At 44.1% G+C, this 25,494-nt stretch overlaps 10 protein-coding genes and 1 non-coding gene across 11 annotated transcripts; 9 read left to right on the top strand and 2 right to left on the bottom strand. All coding sequences in view use genetic code 12, as the record gives it.

The window, feature by feature from the left end:
- Positions 1–580: 580 nt before the first annotated feature.
- On the top strand, positions 581–653 carry CXQ85_003278. Its single transcript has one exon. It is a non-coding gene; the product is annotated as a tRNA-Ala (tRNA).
- Positions 654–990: 337 nt separating this feature from the next.
- Positions 991–2,361, top strand: TUB4 (gamma-tubulin; the record flags this gene model as incomplete). The annotated part of the gene is made up of 1 exon (XM_025486925.1): positions 991–2,361. The coding sequence occupies one exon, from the start codon at positions 991–993 to the stop codon at positions 2,359–2,361; it is 1,371 nt and encodes a 456-aa protein (XP_025340373.1).
- A 232-nt stretch (positions 2,362–2,593) lies between these two features.
- Positions 2,594–4,138, top strand: ARO9 (aromatic-amino-acid:2-oxoglutarate transaminase; the record flags this gene model as incomplete). Its single annotated transcript, XM_025486924.1, has 1 exon — positions 2,594–4,138. The coding sequence occupies one exon, from the start codon at positions 2,594–2,596 to the stop codon at positions 4,136–4,138; it is 1,545 nt and encodes a 514-aa protein (XP_025340372.1).
- Positions 4,139–4,319: 181 nt separating this feature from the next.
- GVP36 (Gvp36p) lies at positions 4,320–5,297 on the top strand (the record flags this gene model as incomplete). The annotated part of the gene is made up of 1 exon (XM_025486923.1): positions 4,320–5,297. One exon carries the CDS (start codon positions 4,320–4,322, stop codon positions 5,295–5,297), a length of 978 nt encoding a protein of 325 aa, XP_025340371.1.
- Positions 5,298–5,383: 86 nt separating this feature from the next.
- HOM3 (aspartate kinase) lies at positions 5,384–6,991 on the bottom strand (the record flags this gene model as incomplete). The annotated part of the gene is made up of 1 exon (XM_025486922.1): positions 5,384–6,991. The coding sequence occupies one exon, from the start codon at positions 6,989–6,991 to the stop codon at positions 5,384–5,386; it is 1,608 nt and encodes a 535-aa protein (XP_025340370.1).
- Positions 6,992–7,958: 967 nt separating this feature from the next.
- OFD1 (oxidative DNA demethylase) lies at positions 7,959–9,806 on the top strand (the record flags this gene model as incomplete). Its single annotated transcript, XM_025486921.1, has 1 exon — positions 7,959–9,806. The coding sequence occupies one exon, from the start codon at positions 7,959–7,961 to the stop codon at positions 9,804–9,806; it is 1,848 nt and encodes a 615-aa protein (XP_025340369.1).
- Positions 9,807–10,339: 533 nt separating this feature from the next.
- On the top strand, positions 10,340–11,194 carry CBR1 (Cbr1p; the record flags this gene model as incomplete). Its single annotated transcript, XM_025486920.1, has 1 exon — positions 10,340–11,194. The coding sequence occupies one exon, from the start codon at positions 10,340–10,342 to the stop codon at positions 11,192–11,194; it is 855 nt and encodes a 284-aa protein (XP_025340368.1).
- An 899-nt stretch (positions 11,195–12,093) lies between these two features.
- On the top strand, positions 12,094–13,401 carry CXQ85_003271 (uncharacterized protein; the record flags this gene model as incomplete). Its single annotated transcript, XM_025486919.1, has 1 exon — positions 12,094–13,401. The coding sequence occupies one exon, from the start codon at positions 12,094–12,096 to the stop codon at positions 13,399–13,401; it is 1,308 nt and encodes a 435-aa protein (XP_025340367.1).
- A 340-nt stretch (positions 13,402–13,741) lies between these two features.
- CXQ85_003270 (uncharacterized protein) lies at positions 13,742–20,249 on the top strand (the record flags this gene model as incomplete). The annotated part of the gene is made up of 2 exons (XM_025486918.1): positions 13,742–15,437; positions 15,730–20,249. The coding sequence occupies 2 exons, from the start codon at positions 13,742–13,744 to the stop codon at positions 20,247–20,249; spliced, it is 6,216 nt and encodes a 2,071-aa protein (XP_025340366.1).
- A 1,067-nt stretch (positions 20,250–21,316) lies between these two features.
- Positions 21,317–22,435, top strand: CXQ85_003269 (uncharacterized protein; the record flags this gene model as incomplete). The annotated part of the gene is made up of 1 exon (XM_025486917.1): positions 21,317–22,435. The coding sequence occupies one exon, from the start codon at positions 21,317–21,319 to the stop codon at positions 22,433–22,435; it is 1,119 nt and encodes a 372-aa protein (XP_025340365.1).
- A 267-nt stretch (positions 22,436–22,702) lies between these two features.
- On the bottom strand, positions 22,703–25,189 carry PUF3 (mRNA-binding protein; the record flags this gene model as incomplete). Its single annotated transcript, XM_025486916.1, has 1 exon — positions 22,703–25,189. The coding sequence occupies one exon, from the start codon at positions 25,187–25,189 to the stop codon at positions 22,703–22,705; it is 2,487 nt and encodes an 828-aa protein (XP_025340364.1).
- Between the last annotated feature and the right edge of the window lie 305 nt (positions 25,190–25,494).

Below are 25,494 nucleotides of genomic sequence, written 5' to 3'. Positions count from 1 at the left end.
GTTAGTGGACAAGTTGGCAACAGCTCCTTGCAGCGCTGTGCAATGCAAACAAGGTGCCGCGATTACAAGACTACTTGATCTCCTGTAATATCTCAAGGTAAGTATGAAGAAAAAAAAAAAACTTCCAACGGTGGGCGCGATCACTTCCTTTTATACTAGTCCACCATGGTATTGTGCAGGAGCCAGTCTACTTAGGTCCATACTACTACCCAGACCTCAATCAACATCGGTGTGATATCATCCTTTTAGGAGCAGTCAACTGATTTTAACTAGTGTAAAATATTGGCTGAGGTATCGGGGCATATGTTGAAGTACTTGGAAGAGTCCAGGAGGAGCCTTTGATACATTGGGGACAGAGCCCTAAAATGGTAGCAGATCAAGAAGAAGCTCGAGGCTTCTTGGAAATGGCTGTCAAAAATGGAGATAATTAGCTCGAAATTTGGCTATGGCTTGTTTGGAATGTCAGAAATTGGTATTAAAATTTTGGCCTAAAAATAACGATTTTCGAGTAAATTCAATGGAAAATCAGTGATTTGCATACTTGATCTATTTTTTACCCGGTCCAGAATCTCCAAATATAGGGCGTGTGGCGTAGTTGGTAGCGCGTCTGCCTTGCAAGCAGAAGGTCACTGGTTCGAATCCTGTCTCGTCCATTATTTTTTTTTTATTTTTTGGATCATTTAAACAGCTTGGATTTAATTGTCTATCCCAATCCCTCAGCTTCTTGCTCCTTTTTGCTTTTCCTTTGGTTGACGAGCTTATACAAAGGCCCTCACTAGAAGCACACTATTGTTGATGTACATACTACTGTGCGCGCCAGATTCAAAACATCACCGCGTTTGAATAAACCAACCTAGTGGAAAAGTCATGCCAGGGTATGTAACCTATTGAATTACAGTCCTATGAATACAAGTACTAACAAGAAGTGAAGTGATTACTATTCAGGCGGGCCAATGCGGTAACCAAGTCGGTCTAGAGTACTGGAAACAGATGGCTTTAGACCATGGTATTGCACCAGATGGAACTCCCCAACCATACGTAAGTGATGAACTTGCGTTCGAAACAGATAATGAAGCTTTTCCAAGAAAGCCAAGGTCACAGAGAAACGATGTTATGGAATCGTTCTTCACCCTTAGTGAACAGAATAAGTTCACTCCAAGATCCATCCTAATAGACCTCGAGCCTTCAGTGGTAAACAAGGCAACGTCCAAACTTCCAATGTTCAATCCAAGAAACGTTCACCTCAGTGAAACTGGCAGTGGTGCCGCTAATAATTGGCAGCATGGTTACGTGTATGGAAGAAATCATGAGGATGAATTAATGAATTTGATAGATAGAGAGTTGGACAAATGTGATAATCCATCGGCATTCCAGCTTATGCATAGTGTGGCTGGAGGAACTGGTTCCGGTGTCGGTAGTTTGCTACTTGAGCTTTTAAACGACAGATATGGAAGCAAAAAGATTGTTAGTACATTCTCGGTTTTCCCATCTAATGATAAAACTTCTGACGTCGTTGTGCAGCCTTACAACACCATGCTCACCCTCAGGAGACTTATAGACTTTGGTGATGCTACTTTCGTTTTCGATAACGACTCGTTGAATGCGTTGGGTAATGCATTCATTAGCTCTGGGTTGGAGAGAAACTTAAGCTCATCTACAGCCTTCGAGAGCGCTAACAAGCTAATATCTTATGTTGCTGCCGGTATCACAAATCCGCTAAGGTTCCCCAGCTACATGTACAGCTCTTATGAGTCGATTATTTCGACGGTTGTTCCAACTCCAGAGCTCAAGTTTCTCCTGTCTTCGATTGCCCCATACTCCAATATTCCTGATGTTGTACCTGCTCAGAACTACGTCAGCTTGAATGAATATGACATCGTTCTTGAACTTCTTAACGACAAGTACAAGCTCAACAGCTATAAGGAGCCTCTCAAATACATCAGCGTTCTTGACTATGTGATTGGTAACAATCTTGACCAAAAGGAGATCAGAAGAGGCGTCCTCAAAGCTCAACAACGTCTTTCGTTTGTTCCATGGGCTCCTGGGTCTATCAACGTTGTCAACGGTAAACAATCGACCTTCACCAGCCAGCAAGAGAAGCGCTTGAGCGGAATACAAATTTCTAATAACACCTCAATTGTCCATCTTTTTGGCAAGACCGTCAGGCAATACGACTTATTGGCTAAACGTGCCGCTTACATCAACTTCTACACAGCATCAAATGATGCTTCCGAAAGACAGGAAGTATTGGATGCTTTTGAGGAATGCAAGGAAACAGTGCGTCAAACTATTGAGGAGTACAAGACGTGTACCACAGAAAGCTATCTTGGAGACGATATAATTGATGAGGAAATGTCTTAAGAAGCTTGGGCTATTTAATAAAGTTCGGCCGCTCGCATCCGAATTTCGCCGTTTTCGGTGTGTACGAGCATAATGCTATTCGCTAATTGCGCAACAATACTGTGCTTATAACGGTGGTGGTATGCGCGCCCTTATCAGTGGTTTGTAAGCCATATCAGGTACTGACTGATTCAGGAGAATATCTGAAACAACTCCTTTTTTTTCCCCAATCCCTGACTTTCACTAAGTAACCATGGCTCACTTGCTTTCCAATAGAGCAAGTTCCCGGCAGAGACTCCATTTCTCTTTGTTCAACGCTGACAATGCTCCTGAGGGCTTTGAGCCACACCCAGACCCTTTGTGGCTCGATGCTGGTATGCCCAATGCTGGGTTCTTCCCAATTGACCTGTTGCAAGTCAACGTGGTTGATTATCCTTTCCAAAAATCTTTACTGTTGCCATTGGGTAACATCTCGTTGGAGAATTTGAACTCCCGGGACGCAGGTGTGGATGATTCCTTAAAGAGGTTAACTACGACCGGGGAGACGAAGAACCATGTTGTTATCCCGAAGAAGGGACATGATAGTAAGACCATTGACCTTTCTCGTGGGTTGCAATACTCCGAGGTTGAAGGTCTTCCTCAGCTTCTTGATTTCACGAGAAAGCTTGTTAAGAGGACTCACGCTCCAAAGTACGACGAATGGACCACTATCTTATCTAATGGTGCTGGTGATGGACTCAACAAGGCGGCTGATGCCTTTTTGGATCCAGGCGATATTGTCTTGGTCGAAGAGTTCACGTTCACTCCTTTCTTGTTGAATGTCCAGAATGCCGGTGCTATACCAGTGCCAGTAAAGCTAGACCTTGATTCTACCCCAGGAAAGAGTAACGGTATTAACATTGAGTACTTGGAAGACTTGTTAGAAAATTGGGAAAAGCTCCAACCTGAACACAAGTCTAAGAAGCCTAAAGCATTGTATACTATCGCTTCAGGACAAAACCCTACTGGGTTCACTCAATCTGTGGAATTTCGCCAGAGAGTATACAACTTGGCTGAAAAGTATGATTTTGCTATCATAGAGGACGATCCTTACGGATACTTGACTTTGCCGCCATTCTCTCACCCAGACGGCTTGCAAAAGATTTCCGACTTTTTGTCTATTGAAGACTACTTAGAGCACCATTTGGTTCCATCTTACCTTACGTTCGACACGTCTGGCAGGGTGCTTCGTATTGAAACATTCTCCAAGCTCTTTGCACCTGGATTGAGACTCGGCTTTATAGTTGGACATAAGGATGTGATTCGTGCTATCTCCAACTATGCCAACGTTGTTACTAGGTCCTCGTCGGGAACTTCTCAGCTTTTGGTCAACAACGTAATTGAGCAAAGCTTTGGCGGCGTTGATGGCTGGCTCAACTGGGTACTTAAGATTAGACTTGCCTACATTAATCGGAGAAACGTTCTCCTTGGTGGGTTGTATGATCTGGAGGCCTTCAAGAAAGGCTATTTTGAAGTGATCGATCCAAGAGCTGGAATGTTCGCTAGCGTCATCATCAACTTTCCTGAGGGCACTAATGTACCCGAGAAGATGAACTTGTTGCAGTTCAAATTCAGAGCCATTGGTGTCAAGGTTGTCACTGGCCTCAACATGGCTATTGACAAGAAATTCAGTGAGCCAAGAGGAAACTTTTTTAGGTTGACGTATGCTGTTGCAGGCTCTGACCAAGAACTCCGTGAGGGAGCTCAAAGATTCTCTCAAGCCGTCTACGAATTTTTCCAAAAGGGCTTAGAATTTTAAAATTTACCAAGAAATATAAGAATGTTTACAGCAGCAGGAAAAAAAAAGGGTCTCGTGTCTTTAGTGGCTGTATCTCTGGCTATGTGGTCCAAGAGTGCATATTCACCCCCCTAAGCTTCTTGTAGTGACATCAGCAAAAGATTCCTACCTGTTAACGAGACAATCGCCAGAATCGTCCAGAATGTCGTTTAACTTCTCTAGCTTCACTAACAACTTGAAAGATTTTGGTGACAAGGTCTCCACCGAGTTCAACAATGAATTCATGCCTTTCGCCCATAGGACCTCAAGAATGGTCCAGGAGAGAATGGGTAAGGTAAACGTGGACGAGATCAGTCAATTGCCCGAAGAGTACCGTGAATTGGCTAATAAGTGTAACAATGTCGAGAAGTTGTACAAGAATGTGTTGAAGATTACCCAGAATTACGAGTCTGAGTCCTACGACTATCCTACCAACTTGCAAGAGTCGTTCACTGATTTCAGCAAGAACATCACCAACAGGGTCTCTAATTTGTCCAAGGCAACGACGCCCGCCGAGGCACAGGCTGCTTTGATTAACTCCAACCATGGCGAGTTCAAGCCTCCAAAGACTTTATACCACGCTCTTTCTCGTGCTACTGATGGTTCAGTCTTGACCTCCTCTGCCGAGAACGATCAAGATCCATTGATTAAAGCTTTGGATTTGTATTCTGGAAACTTGAACAAGATTGCTAACGCTAGACTTGGCCAGGATCAATTAATCAAGACCAAGTTCAACAAGCCATTGATCACTACATTAAGATCTTTGCTTTCTCAAAGCTCGAACATCCAAAAGAAGGTTGAGCAAAAGAGAATAGATTACGACTTGGCTAGACAGGCATTGACGAATTGCACAAACCCATCCAAGGAACCTCAATTCAGGGTTGCCATGGAGAATGCTGAGGACGAGTTCGCTAACACCGTGGAAGATGGAATCAGTGTGATGCAAAATGTATTGGAGCACGCAAAGCCTCTCGAGGAGCTTTTAGAATTGATTAAAGCTCAATTGGCCTACCACAAGTTGGCTTCGGAGTTGTTGGGTAACATGGTTGGTGAGTTTGAAACTTTGATTGACGAGAACAAGAACTTGCACAGCAAGAACTCTGGGCAACAAAACTCAGAGTCGGGCGATTTTGATATCTAATTTTAGTTGTTTTTGACTATGTATAAGTTAACTCTTGAATACGAGTCGCATTTTATAATGTTATAACCATCCATCCATCAGTAGAATTAATTTTGAGCCTTCAATGCAGATAACCTGATGTCAGTAGCCGAAGCGGTCTCCTCAAACCCAAAGCTTCCTTCAAGCAACTTTGCATGAATCGATTGCAAAGCTCTGATAGTATCCTTGGCATTGATAACTGCAGAAATGTTGATCTCATTAGCACCTTGACTGATCATCTCAATGTTAATACGTTCATCAGCAAGTACTTTAAACATATTACCGGCTATTCCGATGAAATTCACCATCTGTTTACCAACGAGCGAAACGATGGTCATCTCCCTGGTGACATCAACCGTTCCCATCTTTCTCAAGTCCTTCAAGGCTTCTTTAAGGTTGTGCTCTTCATCATCCAGTAGTTGCATGGCCATGGAAACGTGTACTTCCGAGGTGGAAATCAAGTCCACAACCAATCTATACTTGTCTAACGTTGTGAAGATATGAGCCAAGAAGCCATGGGATAACGTCTTCTTATTTGAGTGCACGTTGATAACAACGATATTCTGCTTGGCAGTGATGGCAGTGGCAGATCTCTTTTTATGCGTCTGAATGTAAGAGTTTGGTAACGTCTCATACGCGGCAGGTGGGTGGGGAGGAGTGGCTTCTCCTCTTCTGCCAATGTTGTCAGGATAAATAATAGTGCCCTTTCCGGAAGGCTTCATGACGTTTTTTATTCTGATTGGGATCTTGGCCTTGATAACCTGCTCCATGGTGAATGGGTGAATGACTTCAGAACCGTAATACGTCAATTCGGCGGCCTCGTCTGGGGTAACGGAATCAAGAAGTCTAGCTCTTGGAACTTTACGTGGATCAGCTGTGAAAATACCATCAACTTCCTTCCAGATCTGTAGTTCATCAGCCTGAACACCAACGGCGATCAATGCAGCACATAGATCAGTGTATCCACGTCCGATACCATTCAAAAGACCGCCTGGGACAACACCGAAGTAGCCAGTGAATACAGGAATGACATCCTCTGCTTGTGATAAAGCGATCTTAGCCAATTCGGCCACAAGAAACAGATAGAATGAGTCATCGAAACCTTTAGAGATATCATAATCGAGTGGAATGATATGAGACAAGTCGACATAGACCGAATTAAGACCGTGGTCCTTCATCAATGAAGCGATAAAGAGACAAGACAACTTTTCACCAACAGACATGAGGCTGTCCAATGTTCTGGGGCTAATCTCTCCAATGATCTGAGAAGCATGCAAAAGTTCTTTGGCTCTGGCAACCTCAGCTTTGGAAGCCTCGATCAATTCACTTCTCAATTTCAGATCCTTAATCTTTTCTTGTGCATTATCAACGTGGTCGTCCTCAATAATCTTCAATAGGCTGTCGTAGTCACCCATTTCGGTAGCCAAATCAGCCGCCCTAAGAAGTCTTGAAGTAGTTCCTTCACTTTTCGTATTAGACGATCTTGCTGAACATACCACAGCAACACGGTGCAGTTTGCTATACTCCTTGACAATATCATCGACAATGTTTTCAGGGAACTTACCCACAGAGGTACCACCAAACTTCTGGACGATCCAGCCGCCCGTGGAGATCGATTTGAAGTCGAGAACTGAGTTATACGAGCTTGCAGCTGAAGAAGGTAACAGGGAACCCATCTTAAGGTGTTAATATGTATAAAAAATGAACGTTACTTTGTGTTAAAGAAATATGGTTTCTGAAATTTTCAGTAAATGAGTCAAGTACCTGTCGGTCCTGTGTCGGATGATTCATTTCCTGTAGATAAAGATTAGACGCATTCACGTGACACCGGTTCAGGAAACGGCTCCTATCGCTAACAAGCTTTATCGGCTGCAGAGTCAATCATGATGCAAATGGCGAGTATTCAGCGGGAGCTATGATATTGCTTAGTTTTTAGTATGTTTCTCTTGATATGAATTGGATCGCTTGTTGTTGATGGTGGACTCGATGACCACGCCCGCCAAGGTTAAGTATTCTATCTTTCACGCATTTTGCAACCATTAAGCGAAGATCATTGAGCTCATCGCGTACCAATGTTCACCCAAAGAACGAATTTTGCAACTACGAAGATTTTGCTTCAATTGGGCTATAATTGTTATGGCTTCTAGCAATATTATTTTTAACGTTTTTCATTAGTATTGAACCATTTTGGACTACCAGGGCACTCGTTTCCACGGTTCTCTGTACCTGTTCTTTTGGGCATATTCATTATTAACATAAAAAGTAAGGTAGTTTAAATATTCTTATAAATACATAGGCAAATATTGTTAGTTCTTATCATTACGAATCAATATGCAATAATACTTATATCGGTTCAGGTTGACATTCTCACAATGTTCTGGGAAATATGCGAATTGTCAGAGAAACATGAGAATGGTAAAACTTTAGAACAACTCTAAAAAATCAAAAAGCCAGTAAAATTGTTTCATTTTTACAAGGTGCCATACGTATGGCATCGTCTACAGAATACATCTTTTCCTTCATCTATTATCGTGCTATCAGTTCCATCGGGTGGAACCATCTTGCCTGCATGTTTGGCTCATCTTCGATGCCCCATTATGTGGAGTGATGTTTAGCTGAAAATTGATTCTACCAGTTACCACCATGGTCGTCGAAAAACGTCCCGCTGAAGACGAGAAAGAAACGTCTAATAAGAAACTCAACGCATCATACTCTCATGATGAGATTGTGAGTTTTTTAAATAATAAGATCTTTGAAGATGGCTTCCAGAAGACTTTGAAGCTGGAGATTACGGACTCCCAGCCATACAGATGGGGTACTGTTAAGGAACTCATCAACGACGAATTGTTGCGCTCTGTCAGAAAGGAGATTCTTGGTGAGATTGCTTTCACAAAGAAAGAAACCGATATTTACAAGGTCTACCAGTCTGGGGACTTGGCGAACTTGTCTGGGTTGAACTGGGACGATCTTTCCAGGTTGCCTTCCCTTTACAAATTGAGAGCTGCAATCTATTCTGAAGAGTTTAGAGACTTTATCTCGAATGTAACTGGTTGTGGCAAGCTCAGTGGAGTCAAGACGGATATGTCCATCAACACTTACACTAAAGGATGTCATCTCTTGACGCACGACGATGTCATCGGCTCCCGTAGAGTCAGTTTCATTTTGTACATGCCAGATCCAAAGTACACTTGGAAACCTCATTACGGTGGCGGTTTGCGTCTCTTCCCTGCTGTTGTTCCCAATGTTCCAGAAACCGACCATGAAGTGAAGCTCGTGCCTCAGTTTAATCAGATGGCTTTCTTCACTGTCCAGCCAGGTTTATCTTTCCACGATGTTGAAGAGGTGCGTGTTGACAAGCAGAGATTATCTATTCAGGGATGGTTCCATATTCCTCAACCTGGTGAGGATGGGTACATTCCCGGAGAACAAGAAGCTACAGAGGCCAAGAGTACTTTGCAACAGCTTCAAAGCAAGGAGTTACAGGAGTTTGATTTCCCAAAGCCTTATAGAAATGACTTCACTGTCGAGGAAATCAAACAACAGGAAGGTTTAGACCTCGAAGCCAATTACTTTGATGACGCTGAGAAAGAATACCTAGCGAAGTACTTGAACCCTTCTTATTTGACAAAAACGTCTGTGGAACAGCTTAACAATACTTTTATCAACGAATCTGTCGTTGAAATCAAGGACGTTTTGAAACCCGAATTTGCTGATCTTCTTCAAGATACGTTGAGAAAGACTGAAATCGAAAACAAGGTACCTCAAACCTCCAAAGAAATTCAATTCCCATGGAAATGTGCCGTGCCACCACACAAGCAAAGATTTATGTACATAGACGGCAAGGGCGAGATCAATCCTACGGAAGAAGGCATCAAGCACACCAACCACATTGGTCCTCAAGAGCTTCCTAACTTTGAATTGGCCAAGCGTCTTACGCCAAATAAGCCTGACCAGATGCTTTTGGAAATCATGACATTCATGAAGTCGATTGCTTTCAGGAAATGGATTGCTTATGTGACAAGTCTTGCAGTTACCAGTGACCAGATTCTTGCCAGAAAGTTCAGACCAGGCCAGGATTTCATGTTGGCAACAACAACCGAAAAGAACTTGGCCAGAGAGCACAACAACGAAATGAACGTTTTGCTAGAAGCAACACTTGGTCTCACGCCTACAGCTACGAACTCTAAGAACTGGGAATCAGGCGAATTTGGAGGCTACGAACTATGCATGGCCACTGGTGGGGACTCTGACGAAGAATTGGAAGACGATGACCCTGCCATCTACAAAGCCGGCGATGCAAGCGACGACAGTGTGTTATACAGCAGTCAATGCAAGTGGAACTCCTTGTGCCTTATGCTCAGGGACCCTTCAGTGTTGAAGTTTGTCAAGTACGTGAGTATTAACGCTAAAGGATCAAGATGGGACATCAGCGCCCAATGGAACGTTAAACCCGTTAGCGAAGAACCAGAAGAAGAAGAAACGAAAGATTAACCTTTCTTTTTTCCTATCTAGAACGAAAGTGCACTAGTCTCATGTGGAGACGTCACTATGGTTGCAAAAAAGAAGAACGAAAAAAGAAAGCATGCGGCAGCTATTCACATGGCACACCATGGACTTACGGAAGCCCCCAGTGCGCAAAGCCGGTATCGCAAAAGACCATTTAACTCCAATAGCATAGGTAACCTTTTATATGATAAACCAGAAAGGAGAATAAATAGAACATTCTTTCTATGCTGTAGAAGAAAATCTGCCCATGCTCAGGGCACAAAATTCCCTCGTCTGTGGTCGTACCATGATGGATCGTTTCACCCAACTGGGTAAAACATTACGGACAGGTTGGATGGGACCCGCGCCGTTGTCTCATGAATTTTTGGCAGGGTGCTTCGCGCGGTGGAAAATAAAAGAGTTATATACCAGGTGATATTTCCCAACAAGCCAGCGAGCCTAAAGTCCATCTACTTTTTTTTTTTTTCCTGTTCCTTCTTCTTTCTTGCAGGTCTCACCAAACTACAAAAAACATCACCATGGCCGAGTCTGAACCAAATCCATTGATCGTGTTTGCCACGATCGTCGCTATCATTGGGTCTTTTGTGGCGTTTTATTTTCTTCAAAAAACGAAGAAGGACGCTCCAGTGTTATCGCCAGAAGATTACAAGAAATTTCCCTTGATAGAGAAGCACCGTGTGTCTCACAACTCGTGTGTTTACAAGTTTGGTTTGCCAAGATCTACCGACAAGTTGAACTTGCCAATTGGCCAGCATATCTCCATTTCTGCTGTCATCAACGGTAAGGAGGTTGTGAGATCTTACACTCCCATCTCCAACAACGACCAGTTGGGCTCTTTTGACTTGTTGATCAAGACCTACGAGAACGGTAACATTTCCAAGTATGTCGAGTCCAAGAAGATTGGTGAGCACATTGATATCAGAGGCCCTAAGGGTTTCTTCACCTACACTCCCAACATGACCAAGTCCTTTGGCATGGTTGCTGGCGGTACTGGTATCGCTCCAATGTACCAAATCTTGACTGCTGTCTTGAACAACCCCGAGGACAAGACCAAGATCCACTTGGTCTACGCTAACGTGTCTGAGGAGGACATTTTGTTGAGAGCAGAGTTGGAGGAGTTGAAGAGAGAACACCCAGACCAATTCCACATCCACTATGTCTTGAACACCCCACCTGACAACTGGAACGGCTCTGTTGGTTTCGTTACCCCAGAAATCATGGATGAGCACTTACCAAAGAACACCGACGACACTAACTTGTTGATCTGTGGTCCTCCATTGATGGTTTCTGCCATCAAGAAGGCTGCCCAGACTTTGGGCTATCCAAAGGCCAAGCCAGTCTCCAAGTTGGGTGACCAGGTCTTCGTCTTTTAAAGAGTTAGTCGGTGATCTTGCATGTCCATTCAACAGTCCTTGGCCAGCCTTCTTCAGCAAGCTTGGCTCGATCATCTTGCTCGTCTAAGGCGGTACCGAAGGCCTGTTGAACTCCATTCAGGCGACTAATAGATAGATATATAATCAGTTTTCGCAAAAGCATTTTCGTTTTACTTGAATGTAATATACCTATGTTGCACTAATATGATCTCCCCACTGCCACAAACCACAGTCAGTACAAAAAGAAACCAACACGTAGGCCATTAAACTAAACGTAGAAGAAGAAAACTACCCCAAGCCTTGTTGCAGCCTCCTTTAGCTGCGCACATGTACCCAAAGTGTATGTGGACTACCACGGCCTAAACCTTAACCTTAAGAGTACTACCACTTATACTAAATAGAAATCCCCTTCCTCCTGTCGATCCATTTAAATTGTTCTTGTTTCTATTCCACCTTTAAGTGTCTTATCGTCACCAGTACCCACCGGCAGCCGACTGCGAAAAACGTTTCTGCTGCCGAGCATGCGATAAACCGCTCTCCTAACTGTGGCCACCTTATATAAAAAACAACCTCTAAAAGGTTCAAAAAAAGCAGATCTCGGCCAGTTAGAAAGCTTACCTCACAATCTTCATTCCTCATTCCTTGGACCGCCTCACTAGAACGGTATTGGCGCATCGTAGCATAAACGGACCTATACGATAATCGGGACCACAAGCCGAGCCATCCACAGTCGAGCTTCTTTCTGCAGGAGCCGAGCATGACCTTTATCGGTTTGCCCCGTACATATATAAACACCTGCAGCCATCACTTTTCTTTCTTTAACCAGCCAGTTATTATACCAGACGACCGTTTCCTTCTTTTCAGATTTTAGTTTTTTCGAATAAATAACTATCGCTGATATGCTTATCGCTACTTGGCTCTTACCGGCCACCGTGCTTGCCTCCGCTATTCCAAAGTGGGATATGGAGGACAGCTTCCTTCTAAGTCTGATAGACGAGGAAAAGATAGAGATAGAAAATATACTCAAGTCGCCTACGCATTTCAAAGATATGCCCCCGATCTTAAAGCAACCCGAAAGCCATCAGAAGTCCTTGAAGGATGGCGAAATACCGCAGTATGTTATCGACTATGCCCCTTTTGTGCACCTTTACTCGGAGGAGAGGTACTTACCTTACGATATCAAGCAGTATGTCGAGCATTTCCACGCAACGTATAAGAACGGTACGACCATTCCAGGTACCGATAAGGGAAGACTCAATATTACAAACTTGAGTAAGCTTCCCAAGAGACCCGCTGTCTACATGACTGCCGACGAGGACTTCGACACTGACCCTGACTGGATCACGGGAGTGAAGAATAAGCCAAACTTGGTCAACGGAGAGATTAAGGATGCTCCTGCTACGTTGATCATTGTTGACAAGGGAAACGGCTGGGTTGATGCCTTCTGGTTCTACTTTTATTCATTCAATCTTGGACCATTCGTGATGGGGCTGGGCCCTTACGGAAACCACGTTGGTGACTGGGAGCACTCGTTGGTGAGATTCTACAAGGGTAAGCCCGTTATTGTATGGATGTCCGCTCATGGCGGAGGTGGAGCTTACTATTATAAGCACCTCGAGAAGTACGAGCTTGATACGAATCACCCAATCATTTTCTCTGCTAGAGGAACCCATGCCAACTATGTCTCTGTTGGAACCCATCCTCACGACTTGCCATACGAAATCTTGTGTGATTTCACTGATAGAGGTCCATTGTGGAACCCAACAAAGAACTACTTGGCATACACTTACGATGGCAAATTCGTCTACCCCGCTGAAAACAACACCAATCCTAAGCATCGTGGCAGAGAAGCCGAATACGGTGACTGGTTGACCTTTACTGGTCATTGGGGTGACAAGATGCTTGATAGTAAAGATCCCAGACAAAGCCATTCCCTTATTGGTGGCTACAAGTACATCGATGGTCCAAAGGGCCCATTGAAGAAGAACTTGTTGCGTATTATTCCATGTGAAAGACATAAATGGTGGAATTTCTGGAATGGGTGTAACGTCAGAGAGAACATCAAATGGGGTATCGGCGTAGAAAGCGAAGGATACAACTGCGGCAATGCGTTCGCTAACATGAGGCCTAGATGGCTCAAGAAAATTTTCCAGCAAGTGACTTGGGGAGGCGGATTTTGCTTCTTTGTGGATTTAATTTACGGATAGAGATGAGGATGCCACGAGAGGGTGGTAATGGTTTAGTTTGTTTTTGCAAGTTTTCGCAACCTACTTAATATGTCTAGAACAGGTTAGAGAAAATCATGATTTGTTATTTTGCTTGTAGTGCAATAAAGAGAAGCATTTATTTCATGGCAACCTATATCATTAGAAGCTTCAGTTGGACCAGCTTCCATTAAAAAGCCAAGCCGTTAGATCTGTGAAGCGCTTTGTTTCGATGTGTCACACATTTCTTTTTCTTGGGTACTCACATTGGCTGCGAAAAGTCACTTTTCCTCTTCGCTCTTTTTTTCAGTGACTCGTACTACTACTAACTAAGCTAGCAGCAATGGCCGAAAGCTCATCGTATCTAGAAAAGTTCTCAGAAAGTGATATTCACCAAAGGAGCTATACTCCAAAGCCCGAAGGCAGCAGTCCTGGCAAATGGCAGAGTTTCAAAGACTCGTTCAAGCGAGCGAACATTGATGAAGAGATAGACCCAGATCTTTCCGATATCGAAAAAGCCAACCTTCTTACGTCAAAGCTGCCGCTTAAAAGAAAGCTAAAGTCCAGAAATATCACAATGATTGCCATTGGTTCTTCCATTGGTAGTGCTCTTTTCGTCGGGTCAGGTTCGGCTCTTAGTACGGGAGGACCGGGCGGTATTTTGATCGGATGGACTGTTACTGGATTGGCCATTTTCACAACGATGCAAAGTTTAGGAGAGTTATCCGTGGCTTTTCCAGTCAGTGGTGGCTTCAACTTGTATGCTAGTCGTTTCATTGATCCATCTGTGGGGTTTGCCGTGGCATGGAACTACTTCATTCAATTCTTGGTGTTGCTTCCCTTGGAGCTTGTGAGTAGTTCCATCACCATGAAGTTCTGGAATACGTCAGTGAATCCTGATATTTGGGTACTCATATTCTACATTGTGGTTTGTTCGATTAATATGATTGGCGTTAGAGCTTACGGCGAGGCCGAGTTCATCTTTTCATTGATTAAAGTTACTGCAGTCATTGGTTTCATTATTGTCAGCATCGTACTTGCTGCGGGCGGCGCTCCAAATGGGGTTCATCACGGCGCTGAATTTTGGCACAACCCTGGTGCGTTTGCCAATGGCTTCAAAGGTGTCGCTTCTGTTTTCGTGACTGCTGCATTTGCATACGCCGGTGTTGAACTTGTAGGCTTGGCTGCTGCTGAGTCCGAGAACCCAAGACGTGCCTTGCCTCGTGCCATCAAACAGGTATTCTGGAGAATCTTGATGTTCTACTTGGTTTCGCTTACCTTGATTTGCTTCCTCGTGCCTTATGACTCTGACAGACTTTTGGGTGCATCCTCTGTGGATGTCACAGCTTCTCCGTTCGTCATTGCTATTGAGCTGGGTGGAATCAGTGGTCTTCCCCACGTCATGAATGCTGTCATTTTGATTTCAGTCATTTCAGTGGCCTCCACTTCGGTTTACGCTTCATCTCGTACCCTTACATCCTTGGCTGAACAGGGATTGGCACCTTCATTCTGCGGTTACGTCGACAGAGCTGGTAGACCATTGGCTGCCATTATCATTTGCAACATTTTCGCATTACTAGCATTCATTGCAGCCAGCAACAAAGAAGGAGAAGTCTTCGACTGGCTTATGAGTATCTCTGCATTGAGTTCCATTGCTTCGTGGATCAGTATCAACTGGGCCCACATCAGATTCAGAAGAGGTCTCAAGACTCAAGGAAGAAGCACTGATGAATTGACATTCGTTGCCCAAACCGGTGTCATTGGCTCTTACCTCGGTGGAACCATCTTTGTCTTGGTCTTGATTGCCCAATTCTGGATTGCCTTGTTCCCAGTTGGTGCCGACCCAAGTGCATACAATTTCTTCTTGTCTTACTTGGGAGGTGTCATTTTGGTTGTCTTTTACGTTGGGCACAAAATCTGGAAGAGAAACTGGATTTTGCAATTGCCTTCCAAAAAGCTTGATCTTGATACTGGTCGTAGAGAGCCAGACTTGGAACTCTTGCGTGAACAACTTCGTCAAGAAAGAGCATTTTTGCGTGGTAAGCCATGGTATTACAGATTTTACCGTTTCTGGTGCTAATATAAAAGAGTAGAGCATATTTATAAATTACAATTAAAAAATTCATAGAACTGATTTTTCATCGTCCTTCTGTATTCTTCCAACTTTCAATGCGAGTACTGTCTGCTCGCTAATGTGCATATTTCTTATCTAAATCAAACATACCAAAACTACCACTGGCTCTCCCATGTCAAATCCCAAACAAACCAACCCTCGTGTGACATCGGGGTTTGGCAGTGTCCTAAAGTCCATAACACGGTCACTAAAGCCAGCTCTGGGAAATGTGCCTGTCGTAATCAATGCCAAAGTGGTGGGTGGTGGTGCAGATATGCAAAAGCTATTACTGCAACTTCAATATGGCACCATCAATTCGAGGGCTCAGGTAGCCTGTCAGATTACAGAAGCATTGGAGAAGTATTCTCTTTCGTCAATTCCCGAGGTGTGGTACCTTGCCCGAGATCTCTGTGATCCCCAGAATCCAAGTGCCGTGAGACGCTCGGCATTGAAACTTCTAGTTCAATGTATAAAGAAAGATGAAGATGCAGTGAGTAGCAAGCTCATGTTTTACTCAGACATTGTTAGTTTCTGTACGGTTTCGGAAAACAAAATTGATGAAGAGTTCGACTTGTTTCTCCAGGCACTCCAGGCTCTCACCAAGGACGGCAGGGACATACATGATCTTTACATTTACGACCAGGACAGAAGCTTTGCAGAATTCTTATATGGGTGCTTCAAGGTCTTGGCTGGGAAAGCTGGGAAATACAAAGATGGGCAGGACCCAACTCTTGTCAAAGATAGGACATTTCACAACATAGTTAACCTCACCGAGTACACCTCCAACTGTGTCCAATATAACTATGCGTTAACAGAAGATCGAGCCCTTTGCTCGATTTTAGCTGTTATAGTAGAGCTGGGCTTTGAAACTACGAATTCGACTATCATATCTCAGTATCTCGAGTTGATAAAATACGGCATTGTAATGATCTCAGCTTCAGAGGAGGTGTTTCAGCCTGTCATCAAGCTTCTTTGCTATATTTATACGAGCTTCCCCCGATTTAAGGAAGTATGCTCTGACCTCATAAAACAATCATGCGCTGATTCGCCAACCCTGGTTATTTCAACATTGGGGTCAGTCATCTACAACACGAATGTTTTGAACTATCGGGACATTGATCCTGATGCATCTCTGCATTCTGAGAAGGACAAACTTCAGGAAGGCTTCCAACATATATCCGCATGCTTGGGGTCAATCAGTATCCTTGAGAGCGTGTTTATCCAACTCAGCTCAGACAGAAAGATACCAGACATTTACGTTGCCGTCGACCAAGCTTATGATGACATAGTTGATGCGCTTAGTCTCAGAATTGCATTCATTAACTCAGCTTTTCTTAGCATGTTTGGGAGGCTTTTTGACCTGGATGAACATCAGCGAACGTTCTCCAAACAAAGCATGTTCTCGAAGCTCTTTCCCTTCTACCTGTGGTATTCAACCTCCCGTTCGATTTTCAATTTGCTTCGATACATGGATATCAATTCCAGTCAAGACCATGAAAACTGGCTCACCATATGTGATTCTCTCCTCAAAAGATACCTACAAGAAGACCTTGCGGCACCAAAGGAAGCATTAGCGGACTTGTTCTTGATTCACCCTTCTGCTGTAAGCCTGAGGGTTGCTTCATTTGTGATAGATTTTTACAAAGATGAAAGGCTTTGTACCGTCATTGACAGTCACTGGAAGGGTAACTGTCAAAAGCTTCTATCAGCGTTTTTCTACAATACCCAAGAAAGATCTGCAGCAAACAAAGTGAGAGCTTTGCAGACTATCAAGGACGCTAACGAGACATCTCTAGCATTGTTTGATGATTCAAGTATTGGCCGAACAATAATTCTTGAATTAATCGAAAGATCTCTACTTGAGGAAGATAATGAGATAGTTGAATACTTATTTGGAGATTTTCTTTTTGAGTTTCTACTGTCCTCACCAACCGGCTTGTTAAAGCAGACATTGGAAGTGTTCTCATCTACTCTTGATTCCAAGCCAATACTGCTCGAAAGACAAAAAAGTGTTCTCTCTGCCAGTTCAAGAGGATCCGGTAGATACTTCCAGTCATCCCTGCGTCAATATTCTGTTGTGTCAGAGAAGAGTGCACTGCTGCAATTAACCCCAAATGAAGAAGTTTTCACTCGATTAGCGGAAACAGCATCAAGGTATTTCATAACGTCTGCATCTACGAATCCGAGTGCTTCAGTGCTATTCTACGAGTTTGTCATCAAATTCTTGCATTTCTGCATTGATCAAGTACTCGTTTCACCACTGATTGCGTTGTTAAGGAGTTTGGTCCGCTTAAGAGTTACAAACCGGGGTGTTATTTATTTTGCTGAAGTAACTGACATGGGAGGCCTTGCTAGTGCTTTCAAAAGAGGCTCATCGGATCCAAACTTTGATGGAAGCAAAACAATACTTTGGGAGTATCCGGAAAGCAAACAGTATATCCCGGAAACGAATCTCGACAAACCAACCAAGGTGATTTTGCGGTCTAAAGCTCAAGCTGATGTCAAAGCAGGAGAAGGAGACGCAGTCTTAGATATTGGCCCCTGGCTAAGTGTTGTTCAGCAAATCATCACAGGATATTACCATTGGGAAATCTTCTCATTTGTCTGGGCTCACTATTGCTCGCAGTTATCCAATATGGCTCTTTTTGAAAACCAAGAGGCACATATTCTTGAATTGCAGAAAACAGTCTGTGACCAGCTCGTCCTTCACTTACCTACTTCAGAAGCGTTTCCCACTGAACATACGAGCGTCACCAAATCCGATCTCCAGGTGGCTTTGGTTCGAATTCTTTCATCTTTGCTTGGGTATCATGCGATCTTTAGTAAAGCAGATGAAGATCAAGTGGTGAGCTCTATCATTTTTGCGATGGGCTCTTACGAGAGGACAGCAATTCCATGTATTCATATATTGAATGTTTGCTGCTACGAGATACCACTCTCAATTAAAAAATTCTTGACTGCTATCCTTACAAGATTACAGACTGGAGTAACAAGCTCATTTGCCAGTCCACCAACTTTGGAATTCATGATGTCAGTGATCAGTCTGCGGACGCTCACTTCCAGCTTCACCATTGATGACTACAAGCGTTTCTTCGCCATTGCCTTTAAATACATCCAGTACGCTTCTATGTTGAAAGCTCAAATGGCGCAAAATAGGGAACTTAAAAACCAAGACGATGTTCTTCAGCAGCATGGCGTGGATGCTGAGGTTGAAAAGAAAGCTTCTACTCAGATTACTCCAATCACCCCAATCATGAATGAGTACCTTTCCCTCATCTCCTACAAATTGATTGCCCGGTTGTTTCTTACAATTAACCTCAGCGAAAGGCGAAAGTTGAGTCCTTTTATTTTGCGGAACTTGGTTGTCGCAAACCAGATTGATGACAAGGAAATCAAACACGAGCCAACGGTTGCATTGGCTGATTTTCTTGTGCGCTTCTCTTGTGGCGACATCCCGCTCAAGGTTGTCACACCTCCCAAGCCAACGAATGATAAAGTAAATGAAATAACAAGCAGCTGGCTTCTAGGACGTGTCGTGTTAACAATATCAACGAATTCGTTGAACGGAGATTCTACCATCACGGTGAGGAGACCTGCAAGTGTAGCTGTTTTCCGGTTGCAATTGGATCCATCAATGTTACAAACCACAACACATGCTGATGGAAGCAGAAAAATGGTACTCAATTCTTATTTCTTGCTTCAGGTCATCAATTTTTTGGATGTAAAGGAAGACCTAAAGCCTATTCCGCTACTCGATGATGCTGCAACTTCTCGTGCAATTGGAACACTTGACAGGACCCCAGTTGTCTCTTTTCACAAGGCTGGGGTTATCTATATTGGGCCAGGCCAGTCTGATGAAAAAGATATTCTAGGCAATACTGTTGGCTCACCCAGTTATCACAGGTTCCTCGATCAATTAGGAAAGCTTATCCGCTTGAAAGATGCAGATTCGGTCTACGCTGGTGGTTTGGACAAAGAGAACGGAAGTGATGGAGAGTACGCATACATTTGGAATGATACAATCTCCCAAACCGTCTTTCATGTTACGACGCTCATGCCCAACGTGGCTTCAGACAAATACCATTCATTCAAAAAGAGACACATTGGTAACAACCATGTGAATGTTTATTTTGATGAATCCGGACATGCTTTTAATTTTAATATTATCAAGTCCCAGTTCAATTTCCTCAACATTGTGATTACACCTCACACGGCGCTCCAAAGAACCGTGGGCAATGCTGAGGCCAAGGTCTTCAAGGTCAAGACGTTTCGCCGTCACGGAGTACCCGGCATTTTTTCCACGACCCATTTCAAATTGATCTCGGCGGAACAATTGCCCATACTCATTCGGAACGCCATTTTAATTTCCGACAAGTTTGCACAGGTTTGGCATAATTGCAACAACGGCGAATATGTTTCGAATTGGCAACTCCGAGTCAGGCAAATCGATTCGTTACGGGTAAGAACGATGCAGTTACACAGAAGCAATCAAGAGGAACAAGAGAAACAAGGGCGTGAGAAGACGAAGGCGTTAGACGGGCCCGCCGGAGGGGCGAATATGTCAGCGACTGACGTCATTTCGAGCGACATGACAAATTCGTTTTTGGAGCAGTTACAAGGCGGTGCTAAGGAGGGTGGCGGAGACGATACTATTCAAGCAAGTAACTTCAGGTATGAGTATGTCACTCAGGACGATCATGGAGCATACCAGCGGCTTGAGTTTGGGTCATACACCTAGTACAGCTGTCACCCCAAAGTATGTTGGGTTGCCTGGCCAACCAGAAGAAGTACAAAAGAGAAGACTTTGTAACTTGACCAACAAATCAAGGAATTCTTCGGCTAAATGATGCCTCCTTACTTTAGTTGAGAGCGGTTGCAAGTTGCTCACAGATAAGCGATATCTGCACGAAAGCCACCGCACTGATCTTACTGATAGGGGAAAAACGCAGAAGGAGGAAAAAAAAAAAAAAAAGTTTCGTTGCACCGCTAAGAAATGCCAATGCTAATACCACGAGGGAGGCTAGAAAAAACATCTGAATAAAGTTTAGGCGAAACCAACAAAGAAACGGCATTCCTTGTTCTCGGTGATAGAGCGCCGAAGGCCCACGGAGCAAGAAGATCTCACGGCGCTAACGCATGCTCGTTTATTTATTTAATTTTCTGTGGCAGCAAGTGGTTTTTACTCACTCTCTCGCACTGTTTTGTGGTGCCGCTGCCGGTGCCGCCGCCCCAAGTGGAAATTACGAACCATGGGCCCAAACCACATTACCGAGTCCGGCCCAGACCCAATTAATTTTTCAAAAACGGACGCTGTTGTAATATGCTCAACTATGGATGCCTTTTGATGCTAAGCAAAAAAAATTCCCAATGCAATCTATTGTCGTTCTTCACATGCACCGGCGGATATAATGAACAGAACAAGGAAGGAGTGGGCCACACTGGTAATTGATTTTTCTGTGCCTCAGCCATTCCGTCATACTCAACGGCTTTTGTTAATTTCTCCCTGCGCTTACCTTTCTTACTAATTCTTTCTTTTTTTTCCCCTTCCCTTTACTAAAAAGTTCGCATCATCCCGCATCTGAGATCCAATTGGTATATAACTGCATCCCGGCCCGCTATATCCTAGACATCCCGCTTAACTTTTTTTTGGATGAACCCTTGCTAGCGTTTCGTTCTGCTTGCGCCCAATTTTGTGTTCTTGTCCGTCCTTTGTGTTTTTCCGTGCGACGTACAAAAGTTTCTCCGCCTTATAAACCCACCTTACTCATCGAGAAACGAACTCTTGGTTAATTTTATATCCTCCTCATGTCTGAGTACCAGCGTATGTCGATTGACGCTTTGCTGTCAGTCAGGAAGACGCTTAGAAGCGAGTCGGATGCGGTTACAGGCCTTTCCAAACAGTTTGACAATGACCTGTTCTCTCAGGTGAACTTGGCGAACACGTTGAAGATCTTCTACGAGACTCACTTGAGAGGTGGTAAAATTGTCTGCTGTGGTATTGGCAAGTCTTTTAAGATTGCAACAAAGACTGTGGCTACTATGAAATCTTTATCCATTAGCGCAGACGTTTTACATCCATCTGAAGCTCTTCACGGTGATCTCGGCTTGTTAAGAGACCGTGACTGCTTGGTGTTCTTTACAGCCAGTGGCAATACGCCCGAGCTTCTTCAGCTTTTACCACACCTTTCTCCATACTTGCCGATCGTGCTATTGACATGCAACAAGTCCTCTAAGTTGTCTGACCATCCACAGGTACAAGCCTTATTGTTCGCTGAACTACCGGCTCACTTGAAAGAAGACGTGATCCATGGACTCCCGGCACCGACCATCTCCACTACATTGTCACTCGTTTTGGCTGACGCCGCTGTTTTGGCATTATCTGAGATGATCGAGAAGGATGAGGCCAAGCGTCGTAAGCTCTTCTCCATGAAGCACCCTGGTGGCTCCATCGGTTCAGACTTGAGTTATTTGAACGACAACTTTGCTAAACTTGGAGCCTCATTTGTCACTAGCAATACCAGTACTGCGACTCATACCGAAAGTTATTCATCGCTCTTGTCGTTGACTCAGGTGAAGAAATCGTTTGGGTCGACGGGTGGGGCTCGTTCAGAGGCAACTTCGATCGACAGTTCTGATAGCGAGGAGCTAGAAATCAAGTCTAAGATTGATAATGAACTTTCTCATGCCATCAAAAGTGCTTCTCCAGATCTGGTGTTGAGCGTGAAACAAGACGAATTAACTACATGGAGTGAAGTTGATCTTCTCAAAAACGTAACGATTCATGACTTCATCACATTCCTGAACCAACATGCCTCGTTTGGTCTGACAAGTGACAGCATTCGTGCTTTCTATAAATTCGCCTCGACTGGTGGTTGGTCAGGCATGGAACAATTGTTGCCTATTTTTAAAATGATTGACCTTTAATTCTTCCTACACTTTGCCCTTGTGTATTTGTGTATTTTTGGATAGGTTTTTATACTAGTGCCAAACCTTGTCCCTTGTATCTATGTCTCAGTATGGTAGGGAATATTGATAGAAACTAGACATATTTTACTCCGGGGAAACAAAATAAACTTTAACGTATTTACATAAACTGAAATCAAAACCTGACCTTTCAGGTCCGTATTAAATGAAAACAATCAAGGACAATGCCAACCCATTATTTACACATTTTGTTCAAGCCGCCGTTATTTAATTGCGATCGGCTTCAACAAGAGCTGTCTCTGCAACAATGATCATTTTCTCAACTGACGCAAGATGCTTGCCGTAGTTATTTCTCATGGAGATTTGCTTCAAGTATTGTCTTAGCTTGACAACGAGGTTTTTCTTCTCCTGGCTCTTGGCATCGAATCCCTCTACCAATTTCTGGATCACATAGTTCGCATATTGGTCCTTCATCATCAAGGCAAGAGGGGAATCATCATCAACCGACTCCTTCGTAAGATCCTCATTACCCAACATGACTTCATGAAGTATCCGCTTCCGCTGCTCCGTTGATCCATGCTTGATACATTTTTCAATCACATTCGATGCAAATTTGTGCTTTGAGAAGTTCACAATCGAGCCAAGAGCGACCTCAAGAATCTTTTCTCTCTCTCCATTATCACCACGTTCAAGGATATGCTGTATCACATAATTACCGTATTGATCTTGGATAAGGTAAAAAATGAACTTGTTCAACTCAGCCAAAATCTTCTCCTGGTCAGCAATATCGGAATGCTCGAGCAACCTTTGAATCACCCTACAGCCGTAGGGATGAGTCGACAAATGATAAATATGATCGCTCAAGCTGTCCAAAATAAATCTAATGTGTTGGAAAGGAATGCGCTCGATAGACTTCTGGATAACGTGGTTTCCGTTTTGGTCTTTAGCACAGACAAGAACATGGTCTCTCAACTCTTCAACAATTTGGATCTGGCCCTTTAAAGAGATAGCTTCAAGAGCACGTTGAACAACACGACATCCATACATCTGTAAGGACAACTCGTAGGTCTTGTCCTTCATGCATTCTAGCAACACTTCTTTTTGAACATCGGAACCGTGTTCAAAATATTTCTGAATGACATAATTGCCGAAGACATCAGTCATCAAATCGTAAGAGATCTCACGAATTTCGTTGAATATCACTTCCTTTTCTTCTTCACTGGCTTGTGGCAACTTTTGTTGAATAAATCTCGAACCATGTTGATCCATGGTAAACTCCACAGCATGTCCGTATATATCCTTGAGCGCGTACTCCTTATTCTTAGAGTTGGAACGAACCTCTTCGAGCAAAGGTGACCTGTAAATATGGTTTCCACCCTTACCAGCACTTTGGTTCTTAGCAGACTTGCCTCTTTTTCCACTAGGCGCGGCCGAGCTATGAGGCCTTGACTCCAGACCTGCCTGAGGTGCAGTTGCTGGTGGAGGAGGTGGAGGAGGTGGCACTTGTTGCATCATGGCAGCCTCAAACGCAACCGGCAGCATTGGCTGTGGTACAACACCAGGGGCACCTTCAACAGGCACATTAGCAGGAGATCCTGCTGGAGACGTCAGGGGGTACATCGCATAAGGATTGAAAGGATTAAAAATGAAGCCTGGGTGGACCTGGCGATTCATCAAGCCGACGCCAGGAATTGCACCTGACTTGGGAGGCAGGGTCTTGGACAGAGGTCCTTCGGATGATCTCTTGTCGTCGGTGGAACTAACTTCATCTGTAGATTGCTTCTCATTCCCATCGACTGCTTCTGACAGGGCTGGAGCACCTTGGTAACCCATGAAGCCATACATACCTGCTTCACCAAACTGCGCAGGGTTCGCCATCATAAACGGAGGGGGACTAATTGGAGGCATAGCTGGCATGTTTCCACGGTTGTAAGGGTAGTTGTTCAAGTTCCCGTTTGCAAAACCAGAGTTGTCTAGGAAATGGTTTTGAGGGAAAGAAGGCGTAAAGGAAGTAGCGGCCGCTGGGTTCCAAAAGCTCTGCGTGTGTTGGCCCGCAGACTTGGAAGCATCAAGAGCCAGTTGCGAGCCAGTGGCATTCAAATCAGAAGACATGGACAATGCTGCACTGTTCTGAATTGGAGAACTGTTGTTGTAGTTGTCGATCTTCTCGCTAATGGACTGATGTCTAGAAGTTCTTGAGACAGGCATGTTCAAGTTCTCATTAAGAGACCCATGAGGCGACGACATCAATGGCTTGACGTGATCGCTGTTGAAACTAGTCCTTCGTTGGCTACCTTCCAAAGACAAGGAGCCCAAGCCATTGGATAACTCAATATCACGAGTGGCGTCAGCGACCGATGCGAACTTGTTCAAGAAACTTTCCTTTGGAGGATGCCTACTGGCAATTCCCCCACTAATAGAAGCAGTACCAAGCTGGATAGCCTGATTGTTGTTCAAGTTGGAGGCGCCATTTCCCGAGGTAATGTGTGGCGCATTCTGGACGTTGGAAACGTTTGGAGCATGAGGACCACCGGTCGAGGCCGCGTAGGAAGCCTGAAAGTTCAGCTTAAAGTCAAAGAGGTTGGACTCGAATTCGCCAGTCTCCGTGAAAGAAAACCTGCGCCCAGTAGCTGGAGCTGGTCCAGCTAGGAATTTGGCCACGTCGGGATCAACCTGATCCTGGAGTCGCAACGAGGAGGTCGAGGGCGAAACTGTCGGGTTCGTGTTTGACGACCAAATAGTCTCGGATGACATGGTCGCTAGGCTATGTACAAGTGGACGATTGGGAAAATTTGGGCGACACTAGCTGTAAAAAGATTATGGTTTTTTTTTGCTTGGGAGGAACAGATTGTCTAACTCTAAAGGAAAACCAGCCTGTTGCTGTAACAAAATAAATCGAACGGAAGACAAACGGTCAGTATCACTTTACAGTTGGTTGGCGTTCTCGACAAGAGGGCGGATTTACTCCCAGTTATATAGTTGCGAGGAAGGAAGTCTTGGATTATTACTCTAACCGTGCACCTTGATAACTGGCACATGGTGCGTCTCTGCAGGAGTTG

Source organism: Candidozyma haemuli (assembly GCF_002926055.2).
Source record: "Candidozyma haemuli strain B11899 chromosome Unknown E_2014730914, whole genome shotgun sequence".
Lineage (NCBI taxonomy): Eukaryota > Fungi > Ascomycota > Pichiomycetes > Serinales > Metschnikowiaceae > Candidozyma > Candidozyma haemuli.
This window is presented reverse-complemented; position numbering and strand designations above follow the sequence as displayed.